Consider the following 14272-nt stretch of genomic DNA (forward strand, 5'->3'; position numbering starts at 1 on the left):
CACATCTTTTACAGACGGAACCAGATCACGGATTTTATGTAATGTGTTGAAACGGACCTGGATCTTGTGTTTATTCAAGATTTTGGAGATCTTTCGATTTAAAGCTTTCGTGACTGCAAGGATTCATCTTCTTTGGTTCTTTCGGTAAAGTCACGTAGAATGAGAATAAAATAATAAATTGATAAAATAAAATAACACAATAATATTCTCACGACGTTTCGGCCACAACACAAGCGGCCTTCATCAGGTGAAGGGGACGAGACTGTCTGGAGGACAGCGCTGTCCTCCACGCTATTTCAAAGATTGCTAAATTGCAAGTTAAGTATGAAACTCAGCCTTACCTTCTCTGCCTATTTAAGGCGACTTTACTGTGTGCTTGTCTCTGTGCTGGTTCGCTCTTCTTGGATGTCTGTATGTGTGTGTATTTTGAGTTTCATACTTAACTTGCAATTTAGCAATCTTTGAAATAGCGTGATCAACCGGACTATGCGTTAATTGAGTTTTGACCGACCGTCTGTGTTGCTTTATATGGTTTCAAAAATTTTGCTAAACCCTGTTTGTCTGGTATGCTTCTCTCTCTGTGTCCTCTGTTGTATCTGTGTTAGTTGCCCCTACTTGGGTGTATGTATATACATCTGAGGTTATGTGTTTCCCCTCTCTCGTAAATTTAGCTCTTCTGTACCTGATGATGGCTGCTTGTGTTGCAACCGAAACGTCGTATGCTATTATGTTATTTTATTATTTCTTATTTATACGTGACTTTACCGAAAAAAACAAAGAGTAATTCCTGCAGTCACGAAAGCTTTAAAACAAGTGTATGTGCAGTATTGAGTCTATGGGCAACGTTGAGTCTGTGCAGTGTTGAGTCTATGTTGCAGTGTTGAGTCGATGGTGCAGTGTTAAGTCTATGTGCAGTGTTGAGTCTATGGTGCAGTGGTGAGTTTATGGGCAGTGTTGAATCTATGGGGAGTGTTGAGTGTATGTGCAGTGTTGAGTCGATGGTGCAGTGTTTAGCCTATGTGCAGTGTTTATTCTATGGACAACGTTGAGTCTATGGGCAATGTTGAGTCTATGGTGCAGTGTCGAGCCTATGTGCAGTGTTGAGTCTATGGTGAGGTGTTTAGTCTATGTGCTGTGTTGAGTGTATGGGCAGTGTTGAGTTTATGGGCAGTGTTGAATCTATGGGGAGTGTTGAGTCTATGTGCAGTGTTGATTCTATGGGCAATGTTGGGTCTATGGGCAATGTTGAGTCTATGGTGCAGTGTCGAGCTTATGTGCAGTGTTGAGTCTATGGTGCAGTGGTGAGTCTATGTGCAGTGTTGAGTCTATGGTGCAGTGTTGAGTATATGGGCAGTATTGAGTCTATTGTGCAGTGTTAAGTCTATGTGCAGTGTTGAGTCTATGGTGCAGTGGTGGGCTTATGGGCAGTGTTGAATCTATGGGGAGTGTTGAGTCTATGTGCAGTGTTGAGACGATGGTGCAGTGTTGACTATGGGAAGTGTTGAGTCTATGGTGCAGTGTTGAGTCTATGTTGCAGTGTTGAGTCTATGGTGCAGTGTCGTGTCTATGGCAGTGTTGAGTCGAGGTGCAGGGCTGTGTCTTTTTGCAGTGCAGAGTCTATGTGCAGTGTTGAGTCTATGGGCAGTATGGAGTCTATGGGGAGTGTTGATCTATGGTGCAGTGTTGAGTCTATGGGAAGTGTTGAGTCTATAATGCAGTGTTGAGTCTATGGTGCGGTGTTGAGTCTATGGTGCAGTGGTGAGGCGATGGTGCAGTGTTGAGTATATGGGCAGTATTGAGTCTATGGTGCAGTGTTAAGTCTATGTGCAGTGTTGAGTCTATGGTGCAGTGGTGAGGCGATGGTGCAGTGTTAAGTCTTTTGCGGTGTTGAGTCTATGGGCAGTGTTGAGTTTATGGGCAGTGTTGAATCTATGGGCAACGTTGAGTCTATGGGCAGTGTTGAGTCTATGGGGCAGTGTCGAGCTTATGTGCAGTGTTGAGTCTATGGTGCAGTGTTGAGTCTATGTGCAGTGTTGAGTCTATGGTGCAGTGTTGAGTCTTCGTGCAGTGATCTGTCTATGGGCCGTGTTGAGTTTATGGGCAGTGTTGAATCTATGGGGAGTGTTGAGTCTATGGTGCGGTGTTGAGTCTACGTGCAGTGTTGAGTCTATGGTGCAGTTTTGAGTCTATGGTGCAGTGTTGAGTCTATGGGGAGTGTTGAGTCTATGTGCAGTGTTGAGTCGATGGTGCAGTGTTGAGTCTATGGTGCAGAATTTAGTCTATGTGCACTGTTGAGTCTATGGTACAGTGTTAAGTCTATGTGCAGTGTTGAGTCTATGGTCCAGTGGTGAGTCTATGGGCAGTGTTTAGTCTATGGGGAGTGTTGAGTCTATTGTGCAGTGTCGTGTCTGTGGGCAGTGTTGAGTCGAGGTGCAGTGTTAAGTCTATGTGCAGTGTTGAGTCTATGGTGCAGTGGTGGGTTTATGAGCAGTGTTGAATCTATGGGGAGTGTTGAGTCTATGTGCAGTGTTGAGACGATGGTGCAGTGTTGACTCTATGGGAAGTGTTGAGTCTATGGTGCAGTGTTGAGTCTTTGTACAGTGCTGAGTCTTCATGCAGTGCTGAGTCCATGTGCAGTGTTGAGTCTATGGGCAGTATTGAGCCTATGGGAAGTGTTGAGTCTATGGTGCAGTGGTGGGTTTATGGGCAGTGTTGAATCTATGAGGAGTGTTGAGTCTATGTGCAGTGTTGAATCGATGGTGCAGTGTTGACTCTATGGGAAGTTTCGAGGCTATTGTGCAGTGTTGAGTCTATGGTGCAGTGTTGAATCTATGGGGAGTGTTGAGTTTCTGTGCAGTGTTGAGTTGATGGTGCAGTGTTGAGTCTATGGTGCAGTGTTGAGTCGAGGTGCAGTGTTGAGTCTTTGTGCAGTGTTGATCTATGGTGCAGTGTTGAGTCTATGGGAAGTTTCGAGGCTATTGTGCAGTGTTGAGTCTATGGTGCAGTGTTGAATCTATGGGGAGTGTTGAGTTTCTGTGCAGTGTTGAGTTGATGGTGCAGTGTTGAGTCTATGGTGCAGTGTTGAGTCTTTGTGTAGTGTTGATTCTATGGACAACGTTGAGTCTATAGGCAATGTTGAGTGTATGGTGCAGTGTCGAGCCTATGTGCAGTGTTGAGTCTATCATGCAGTGTTGAGTCTATGTGCCGTGTTGAGTCTATGGTGCAGTGTTGAGTCTATGGTGCAGTGTTGTTTCTATGGGCAGTTTGAGATTATGAGCAGTGTTGAATCTATGGGGAGTGTTGAGTCTTTGTGCAGTGTTGAGTCGATGGTGCAGTGTTAAGTCTATGTGCAGTGTTGAGTCTATGGTGCAGTGTTAAGTCTATGTGCAGTGTTTAGTCTATGGGGAATGTTGAGTCTATGGGCTGTGTTAAGTCTATGGGCCGCATTGAGTCTATGGGCATCGCTCAGTCTATGGGCAGCGTTGAGTCTATGGGCAGCGTTGAGTCTATGGGCAGTGTTGAGTCTATCGTGCAGTGTTGAGTCTATGGTGCAGTGTTGAGTCTATGGGCAGTGTTGAGTCTATGGTGAAGTGTTGAGTCTATGTGCAGTGTTGAGTCAATGGGCAGTGCTGCTCAACGTACAGGGGCAATTGACTCCAGTGGAGGGGTGCAATGAGGGAGAAGGACCCAGCACGGGATTGGGTACAGGGAGAGGGGGTGACGCCATGCGAGATCACTTGCAACCTTGGCGGGCTGAGCTCACAACCGGAGAGAAGATAAAATAATATAACTCCTTCTAAAGCCAACCCGCACAGAATGTTCCAGCCATTTCCTTTTTGAGGTCGTAAAGTCAGTGTCTCTGACTGGAACCCAGGCCAGATCCGCCAAGTTTTCATCAAACTCCAAGAGCATGGCGAGGTCGGCATTGCTGACTGCAACGCAATAAGGCCAAACATATTCTTAGTTTTTTCGGTAAAGTCACGTTGTTTCTCTTCAACGTGACTTTACCGAAAAAACTAAGAATATGAATTACTGCAGTCACGAAAGCTTTAAATCAAAATTTAAGGCCAAACATGTTAGCAGCAGTGGCAAGCTGCTGTGGCTGTGCAAGAAGACTGCATGCTATTGCACACATTTCTGTGTGCACCTCCGATTTGCACGGTTGGCTATGTACGGTGCGAAAGAAGGTCAACATATATACAGACGTGTGCGGGCCTATGTGTGGGCAGCGGTAGTGTGGTGGTTTGGGCATTGAGGTTTTTTAGATTAATTTTATATTATTTTGGTTCTATAAATGTTCAAATAATGGGTCACTTTGTTGAGGCATCATTTGTGGCCAGGTCACGTCTGTAAAACAAATGAATACCTCAGTAGGCTTTGCCTGGTAGGATGGGGATGGTCTAGTTTAACTTTTTTGTGTTTGGGTGATTTGTTTACCTTTCTTGTAAGTTGCATGATACTCTCGTGTTTTTGTAGTGTTTGTTGTAATATTCTTACCCACCCCGACTGGACATGTGAAAAAATCTTTATTGCTCATGGGATTCCTCCAAGAAAATAAATGTTCTGATTCTGAACCCGACAACCAGAGTTCGATTCCCGCTCAGTAGCGGCAATCATGTTACCGGGTCCTACGCCTCCCTCTTGGTCGACTCAGCCTCAAATGAGTACCTTGTGCAGTGTGTAAACATCACTACTTGGACGACAAATGCGGCCGAGCGTGGTGCTGGCCACACCACACCCCTCGTGTGACGTCTTGGCCTGCATCGTCGCTCGCGAACAGCACTTGCCCTAACAGTATGGTGAGGCTATACGGGGGATCTTTGTTGTTGGTGCAGAGGTAATTGTGGGATAACTGCATTTGTGCACGGGGGGAATCGAGTGCAATGAGAGGGGAGAGGAAGACAGAACCAGATTCTTTATTTTTACTGGAGGAATCCGATGAGCTATGAAGCTTTTTTGCACAAATGTCCAGAAGGGGTGGGCCAGAAAATTACAACAGTACAAAAACACGATAGGCGTGCAAAGTATAAGTAAACAAATCACTAAAAATGTTTAACTATTTTTATTTTACCAGTTAAAGCCTACTGAGCTATTCACTTCTTTTCAGAAGCGACCTTGCCACCAATGACGGCTCACCGAAGTGGCTCATCATCATCACGTGGCAATGTACAGTGAAGGAAAAAACTATTGATCCCCTGATGATTTTGTACGTTTGCCCACTGACAAGGAAATTATCAGTCTATAATTTTAATGGTAGGTTTATTTGAACAGTGAGAGACAGAATAACAACAAAAAAGTCCAGGAAAACGCATGTCAAAAATGCTATAAATTGATTTGCATTTTAATGAGGGAAATAAGTATTTGACCCCTCTGCAAAACATGACTTAGTACTTGCTGGCAAATCCCTTGTTGGCAATCACAGAGGTCAGACGTTTCTTGTAGTTGGCCACCAGGTTTGCACACATCTCAGGAGGGATTTTGTCCCACTCCTCTTTGCAGATCTTCTCCAAGTCATTAAGGTTTCGGGGCTGACGTTTGGCAACTCGAACCTTCAGCTCCCTCCACAGATTTTCTGTGGGATTAAGGTCTGGAGACTAGCTAGGCCACTCCAGGACCTTAATGTGCTTCTTCTTGAGCCTCTCCTTTGTTGCCTTGGCCGTGTGTTTTGGGTCATTGTCATGCTGGAATACCCATCCACGACCCATTTTCAATGCCCTGGCTGAGGGAAGGAGGTTCTCACCCAACATTTGACGGTACATGGCTCCGTCCATCGTCCCTTTGATGCGGTGAAGTTGTCCTGTCCCCTTAGCAGAAAAACACCCCCAAAGCATAATGTTTCCACCTCCATGTTTGACGGTGGGGATGGTGTTCTTGGGGTCATAGGCAGCATTCCTCCTCCTCCAAACACGGCGAGTTGAGTTGATGCCAAAGAGCTCCATTTTGGTCTCATCTGACCACAACACTTTCACCCAATTTTTCCTCTGAATCATTCAGATGTTCATTGGCAAACTTCAGACAGGCATGTATATGTGCTTTCTTGAGCAGGGGCACCTTGCGGGCGCTGCAGGATTTCAGTCCTTCATGGCGTAGTATGTTACCAATTGTTTTATTGGTGACTGTGATCCCAGCTGCCTTGAGATCATTGACAAGATCCTCCCGTGTAGTTCTGGGCTGATTCCTCACCGTTCTCATGATCATTGCAATTCCACAAGGTGAAATCTTGCATGGAGCCCCAGGCCGAGGGAAATTGACAGTTATTTTGTGTTTCTTCCATTTGCGAATAATCGCACCAACTGTTATCACCTTCTCACCAAGCTGCTTGGCCATTCCAGCCTTGTGTAGGTCTACAATCCTGTCCCTGACATCCTTGGAGAGCTCTTTGGTCTTGGCCATGGTGGAGAGTTTGGAATCTGATTGATTGATTGCGTCTGTGGACAGGTGTCTTTTATACAGGTGTACAGTAGTAGTTAGAGACGTCATGTCATGCTCGCCATCTGGTACAATGACGTCACAGATGGTGACGTCATGCACAGGGGGCGGGACGGTGACGTGCTGTCCCCCTGGGGGATTTAAGCTGGAACCCGTCACGTGTTGGGGGCTCGTGGGGAGAGTCCGGAAACGTGAAGGGTGAAAGTCGGGACCCAGGGTAGGGGGAAATTGGCACCAGGCTAGGGTAGCCTGTGGGTGTGCTAGGAAATCCCCAGTACCCTTCCCCTGGGGTGTGGATTGTAGGCAGTGGGTGGGCAGCACACGGAGTCATGTGCGAGAGAGGTCTTTAATAAAACAACTGGCGTAAGCCCCTAATAAACGTGGTGCAAGCCCCTACACGAAGACCCGCCTCCGAGTCCTCATTTACGCCGCAACAACTGGTGTCAGGAGTGGCTTCGTTCCTCGCCACCATGTCACGACCCAGCAAGAGACGAAGACTCACGTCGGCGGCGCAGTTCCGCGACGAGGAGGACGTCGGGGAGGGCCTCGCGACGAACCCGGGGGCCCGGGCCCCGGAACCTCGCCCCGTGGAGCCGGCGCGGCTGGGGCGGGAGGAGACGGCGGCTGCAGGAGCTGCCGCTCCACCGCCGGACGCATGGTAGGCCATTGCGGGGCAGCTGGAGCTGCTCCAGCACACGCTGGGCGAGCTCGTCATCACCATGGCCGAGGTGGGGAGTCGCGTACCCGCACCGGCCACGGGGTTCGACGGGCTGCGCGGGGTTCCCGCCGGTTCGTCTCCCGGCCAATCCGGAGTCGGCGCCAGCTCATCGGCGGGCGCGACACTGGAGTTGGGCGCCATGTTGTGTGCGACGCCGGGGTCGGCCGCCATGTCCACTGTCATGGCCGCGCCCATGGGCGCCGCGGCGCCGGCCGGCGGTGCCGGGGCGAGCGCGGCTGCGCCGCGGTTTCCTGTCTGGACGCGGGGCCGGAGGCGACCCGGCGGCCCGACGTTGCTGCAGCTGCCGTGGGGACGGCGTCGGGTGGGGCAGGAGGTGAGTATCGGCCAGGTGGGTGGCCGTGGGGACCGCAGCTGCACCGGTTGCCCCCTGTCGGGCCGTTCACCGCGAAAGGGGGCGACTGGCTCGACTTTCAGGCCCGGTTTGAGGTCGCCTACGAGTCGGTGGGGTGGCCCATGGAGGAGGCGCTGCGGGGTCTGCCAACCTGCCTAGACGCGCGTGCATTGCAGGCGTACCGGAGCATCCCGCCGGCTGACAGGGCGACGCTCCAGGCAGCTTGTCGGCAGATTGCTGCAGTATTTGAGCCGCCGTCGAGGGCACGCCTCAGATTTTCCACGCGCCGCCGGGAGGAGGGGGAGTCGCCCTTGGCCTTCCAGTGTGCGCTCCTAGCGCTGGCTTGGGCCACCTACCCCGACCTGGAGGGGATGCGCTTGGACTCCCTATCCCTCGACAGGTTGTTGGCCCTCGCGGCTGAGCTGGGCATCGTGTTGTCCATCCCGGAGAAGGCCCAGATAACTTCGCTGGCTGTGGCACACAACATGCAGGCTCAACTCGCCCTGCGACGCCCGGCCATGGTGACGGCGTGCGCGGGCATCCCGCTACCGGCGGCGCTGGACGCGGGAGTCACGGCCCAGGGTGAGGGCACCCTCATGGCTGTGGCCGCCTTCGACCGCCGCGGGGGGGGCATCGCTACTCGCCGGCTGGAGAGGCGGTGGTGGGTGGGACCTCCTCGTCCGCGAGGCACGGGGCAGGCCACCTGCTTCCGATGTGGCCAGCAGGGCCACTTCGAGCAGGGCTGTAATAACGCCCCCGGGGCCTTCATACGGGCCTCCCCTTCTGCCACCGGTTCTCCGACGATGGGGCCTTCGCGCCCACACGCGAGTCGCGATGCATCAATCACGCGGCCGCTCACTTCACCTCACGCACCGAGCGGGGTTAGGGTCCATCCTCAGGGGGTCATCTCGGGGGGGTTGAGCTAGCGGGCCCCACGGTCGGGCACGTCGGGGGGGTGGCCCAGATGGACCCGCCAGTGAAGGGCCCTCGTGCTTCGCGTGGTGGCTGCCACTGCAGGGTCCTCGGCCATTGCGGGACACGTGCAGGGGGTAGACGTGCGGATCCTCGTGGATACAGGTGCGTCTGCCACCATGGGTTCGGAGACCATTTATCGCCTGCTGCCACGCAGCGTCGGCCCACTGTGTCCGGTTCACGGGGTTTGTGTGGCCGCGAATGGGGGCAGCCTGGGTATTGTGGGTCACGTCGTCACTTCCATCGCACTCGGCGAAATTGAATTGGTGGGGCCCATTCTGGTCTCAAAAACCTTGGCGGTGCCGTGCCTTCTGGGGACGGATTTTTTGGCCAGGATGCCCGTGCGGATCCTGGTCGACCAGGGGTGTGTGGAGATGCTGTCGGGAGGGCGGTTGCATTTTCTGCAACCCCCCTCTAGGTTGCCACCCTTGGCCGTGAGTGTGCGGGCCCTGACCACGAGGTCCGTCACCGTCCCGCCCGGGTCTCAGATCTTGCTACCCCTCAGGCTGCGCAGTCCATTGAAATTGGAGTCCCCGGGGACAGGTATCCTCCTGTCTCCCTCCAATTATTTCTCGAGGTCTGACGGGTTGGTAGGCACCTTGACGGCCGTGTTGGCGGGCCGGGATCCCTTTTTGCAGGTCCTGAATTTGGGGCCCTTGCCGGTCGTTGTCCCGGTGGGTGCGGTGTTGGCGCACGTTATCCCGGGTCCTCCGACTAACGGCACTAGGCCTCCGGGAAGGGTTGTGGCAGGCGTGCTGCCCATAGGGGGGATCGAAGTATGATGGATCGATGCGATGTGCAACGAGAATATCTCGTTGTCCTCCACAGAGCGCCAGCGGCTCCGCGATCTCATCATCAGGTTCACCAGTGTGTTTAGCCAGAGTAAATTCGATCTAGGACGTACCACTCTCCTGGAACATCACATTGATACGGGCAATTCGGCCCCTATTCAGCTAAATTCACACCGCTTTAGCCTGGCGGAAAAGGATCATGTCCATTCCATGGGGTGCCACCATTGTGCTGGTCAAGAAACGGGACGGGAGCTCTGTTTCTGCGTCGACTTCCGTAAATTGAACAAGATCTCGGTGGCTGATGCATATCCATTGCCTCGCATGGATGATTCCCTCGACGCTCTCTCGGGTGCGTGGTTCTTTTCGACCCTAGATTTGCTCTCGGGCTTTTAGCAGTTGCCGCTTGACAAGGCCTCCAGACCTAAGATCGCGTTCCACACACCCCAGGGGTTGTTCCAATTCAATCGGCTTCCTATGGGTCTCCATTCGGCCCCGGCCACCTTCCAGCGTCTCATGGAGATGGTCTTGGCGGGGCTGCAGTGGGAATCTTGTCTAATCTACTTGGACGACGCGATTGTTTTTGGCTGCAGATTTGATGAGCACTTGCTTCGTCTGGAGGCAGTGTTCGCCAAGGTGCGTGCCGTGGGCTTGAAGTTCAAACTCCAGAAGTGTCATTTGTTGCAGCCATCGGTGAAGTATTTGGGACACATTGTGAGTGCGTCAGGTGTGGCCACGGATCCGGAAAAGACTGCTTGTGTTCGGACGTGGCCGACTCCCACATCTGTCGCTGAGGTGCGTAGTTTTGTTGGCTTCGCATCATATTATCGCCGGTTCGTCCGCGACTTTGCGACTATTGCGAAACCACTGCACGCTCTCTCCGCCAAGGGTCAGAAATTTCGCTGGGGGACGGAGGAGGAGGCTGCTTTCGGGGCGCTTCGGAAGGCCTTGGCGGGTGCACCGCCCTTGGGGTACCCAGATTTCTCTAGGCCGTTCCTCCTTGACACCGATGCCAGCGACACGGGCATTGGGACTGTTCTCGCCTTGGTGATCGATGGGGTTGAAAGGGTGGTGGCCTATGGTAGCCAGGTACTGTCTCCCACTTAGCAGCGGTATTGCTTGACCAGGAGGGAGCTGCTGGCTATTGTTTTTTTTTTTATCCAGCTCTACCGGCCGTATTTGTATGGTCGCTAGTTCACCATCCGGACCGACTATGCGGCCCTCCAGTATTCCCTGCGGATTGACCAACCCTCGGACGAGATGTCCCGCTGGCTCGAGGTGCTCCAGGAGTACCCCTTCGATGTCATCCATAGGAAGGGGACTCGGCATGGGAATGCGGATGGCCTTTCCAGGCTGCCCCCGGATGGCAGGTGCGCTTGTGCCCTGGGTTCCAGCTGCTGTAAGGCCCCGGTGGACACCACGGCCCAGTTGATCGCAGCGGCCGAAGCAGTGGCATTGCCTGTGGAGTTTGGTCTGGGGCTCCCCCGAGAGGTATGGTCTAAGTTGCAGATGGAGGATTCCTCTCTGCTGAGGCTGTGACGCCGTGTGGACTCGAAGACCCGGAGCTCCGCTCCGTCGGCTGCCCCGGTGATCGCCTACATGACAGCCTCCTCATGCGTTGGGATACCCAGTTGGAACGCTATTGTATGGTTGTCCCCATTGGCTTGCGAGGTAAGTTGACCAGGGCAATTCACAAGAAACTTATGCACCTCGGCTACCATAAGACCTTGTTAACCCTTAAACGGGACCACTATTGGCCGGGTGTGGAGGATGATGTGGCCCTCATTTTAAAAGGTTGTCATGACTGCATGCGGAGAAAGGCCCCAGTAGGTCAAGATCGGGCCCCGCTGCAGTCCATCCGGGTTTCTGGTGTGGATGAGCTTGTGGCACTCGACATTTTGGGGCCATTTCCTGCATCCCAATGGGGCCACAGGTACCTCTTGGTGGGGGGGGGAGTACCTCACGCGTTGGCCTATGGCGTGGCCTCTGATGGACCAATCGGCCTCGTCCATCACTGAGGCATTCGTTCAGGGGTATGTTCTTGATAAGGGGGCGCCAGAACAGCTCTTGACTGATCAGGGGCAGAATTTTTCTTCTCGTTTACTCAAGGAGGTCTGTCACCTCCTTGGGACGAAGAAGGTCCGCACCTCGCCCTACCACCCCCAGTCCGACGGGATGGTAGAGCGACTGAACCGTACGCTCACTTCTATGCTGTGCCATCACGTGAGCGCGTCCCAATCGGACTGGGACCTGTTCATCCCAGGGGTGCTGGCCACGTACAGGTTGGCTCCTCATGCCTCGACGGGGTTCTCCCCATTTTATCTCATGTACGGGAGGGAACTCGAGCCCCCGATGCATGTCCAGTTGGACCTGGGGCTTTCCAGGAAGGGCTCGCCTGTCCCTGCAACCATGAGGGTCGTGCTCGATCGGCTGCGCGAGGCGCAGCAAGCGGCGATGGAGAATTAGACCAGCCGGCAGGCAGCTACCGAGCGCCTGCTCAAACACGAGGCTGCTGGCCTTCCGTGGGAAAGCGGCCAGTTGGCATGGCTGCACTGCCCCCAAGTGCCTGTTGGCATGTCCCCAAAGTTGCATCGCCCTTGGTGGGGTCCCGTCGAGGTGGTGGAGGTTCTTTGGCCACAGTGTGTGCGTATTAGGTTGGGTCGCCACCGGTGAATCGTTCACCTGTCTAGGCTCAAGTGGGTTGTACCGCCGGGCCTCCCAGGTTCATCCCCACTTCTGGAGCGGCCGCCGATTGATGCATACGACAAGCTGGGCCGGATGGGTTCTGAGGACGAGGGCGTTGCCATTCCCGTGCGTGCGCCCGCAGAGCCCCCGCAGGTGAAGCTGGCGGTGTCGGGCCATACGGGAGGGGTGCCTGCTACGGACCTGGGTCCGGCGGGCGATCCGCCTGTTCCGACGGCCAAGGCCGCACGGGGTAGCGGCCTGCCCGCGGATGCGTCGCCGGTGCCCCCACCAACGGCGCCACCAGGGGCGCCTGCACCGGCGGATGGGCCAGCGGCTCACACACGCTGGAGGGGCCGGCGTATCCACTGACGGCCGGGTGTCTGTTGTGTCCGCCGAGCCGGGCCGCACGAGGTGGGATGGCGTGAGTGATGCCATGCCCTTGTGTGCGCCTGCGGAAGCCCCGCCAGTGATCCCACCAGTGGCACCTCACCTGGCGGATTGGCCGGAGGACTGGACACCTGCCAGCACACCGCCGATTCTGACGCCTACGTGGCACGGAAGAGAGGGCCGGCATCACGCACATGCTCGCGGGGCGTGCGGATACGGCGACGGCCAGTGGGGCCGTTTCTTCGTCCCCTGCCTTCATCAGACACGTTCCGGTGTCCCGTGGGGGGACCATCTCCAAGTTGCCCTGTACTGTGCTGCCCCAGTGTTCGGTTGTGTTCTAGCAGCCGGTCCTGTTCTCTTCACACATGCACTTGCACTCTTTTGATGTAGTTGTCATCCCATTCGGGTTGTCGGGCTCTGCTCTCGTAATGGTTGCAGCCGGGTCGGCTGGGTTTTTTTCACGGGGGGGGGGGGGGGTGATGTAGAGTAGTAGTTAGTGATGTCATGTCACGCTCGCCCTCTGACGTCATGCACAGGGGGCGGGACGGTGACGTGGTGTCCCCCTGGGGAATTTAAGCTGGAACCCGTCACGTGTTGGGGGCTCGTGGGGAGAGTCTGGAAACGTGAAGGGTGAAAGTCGGGACCCAGGGTAGGGGGAAATTGGCACCAGGCTAGGGTAGCCTGTGGGTGTGCTAGGGACCTCCCCAGTACCCTTCCCCTGGGGTGTGGATTGTAGGCAGTGGGTGGGCAGCACACGGAGTCGTATGCGAGAGAGGTCTTTAATAAAACAACTGGCGTAAGCCCCTAATAAACGTGGTGCAAGCCCCTACACGAAGACCCGCCTCCGAGTCGTCATTTACACCGCAACACCATTTGCGAATAATCGCACCAACTGTTGTCACCTGCTCACCAAGCTGCTTGGCAATGGTCTTGTAGCACATTCCAGCCTTGTGTAGGTCTACAATCTTGTCCCTGACATCCTTGGAGAGCTCTTTGGTCTTGGCCATGGTGGAGAGTTTGGAATCTGATTGATTGATTGCTTCTGTGGACAGGTGTCTTTTACACAGGTAACAAGCTGAGATTAGGAGCACTCCCTTTAAGAGTGTGCTCCTAATCTCAGCTCGTTACCTGTATAAAAGACACCTGGGAGCCAGAAATCTTTCTGATTGAGAGGGGGTCAAATACTTATTTGCCTCATTAAAATGCAAATCAATTTATAACACTTTTGACATGCGTTTTTCTGGATTTGTTTGTTATTCTCTCTCACTGTTCAAATAATCCTACCATTGAAATTATAGACTGATCATTTCTTTGTCAGTGGGAAAACGTACAAAATCAGCAGGGGATCAAATACTTTTTTCCCTCACTGTATAGCAGTGAGTCCATGGAAGATCTCAAAGAGGGTGATGTTGGCTCGTAAGGTTACAGGGGCTCTTGGTCTGTCTCCTCGTGGATGCGTGCAGCTATAAGGAGAACCCTTTGTTCAAGGCCGTTAAGCAGAACGACATGGAGATGCTGGAGGTGCTGCTCGCTGCCAAAGATGTTGATCCACTCATCACAGGTGACAGCAACCCACTAATCAACAAAGAGTGCATTCCTCACCCTCCCGAGGCGGCTTCCGTGGTGCAGTGTGGTGAGCTGTGTGGCGTAGTGAGCAGTGTGCAGAGCTGTGTGGTGAGCAGTGCGGTTAGCTGTGTGGTGAGCTGTGTGGTGAGCTGTATGGTGTGGTGAGCAGTGCACTGTGCTGTGCGGTGAGCTGTATGGTCAGCTCTGTGGTGAGCAGTGCGGTGAGCAGTGTGATGAGCTGTGTGGTGAGCTGTGTGAGTGTGCAGTGTGGTGAGCTGTGCGATTCTGTAGTGCTGTCTGATCGTGCTGCGTGTCGCTCGGCACGATGTCCGACGTTTCTTGAAGTTCCCAGCAGCTTAGGCAGGCCTTCATCCA

The 14272-nt window shown here is 53.7% G+C and overlaps 1 protein-coding gene across 4 annotated transcripts in view; it reads left to right on the plus strand.

The window, feature by feature from the left end:
• Positions 1–14272, plus strand: part of LOC116947036 (transient receptor potential cation channel subfamily V member 5-like) — a 77594-nt gene that overhangs the window by 9180 nt on the left and 54142 nt on the right. For 2 of the 4 annotated variants that reach the window (XM_076070353.1, XM_076070351.1), the window contains exon 2: positions 13795–13892. In XM_076070353.1, the coding sequence (XP_075926468.1) occupies positions 13795–13892 (98 nt within the window). Of the gene's footprint in view, positions 1–6579; positions 7088–13794; positions 13893–14272 lie in introns of those variants that run through there. The other 2 variants (XM_076070352.1, XM_076070350.1) reach the window with 2 other exon arrangements.

The sequence above is a fragment of the Petromyzon marinus genome, chromosome 28 (genome assembly GCF_048934315.1).
Source record: "Petromyzon marinus isolate PM22_M1 ecotype Great Lakes invasive population chromosome 28, UKy_Petmar_22M1.pri1.0, whole genome shotgun sequence".
Taxonomy (NCBI): Eukaryota; Metazoa; Chordata; class Hyperoartia; order Petromyzontiformes; family Petromyzontidae; genus Petromyzon; species Petromyzon marinus.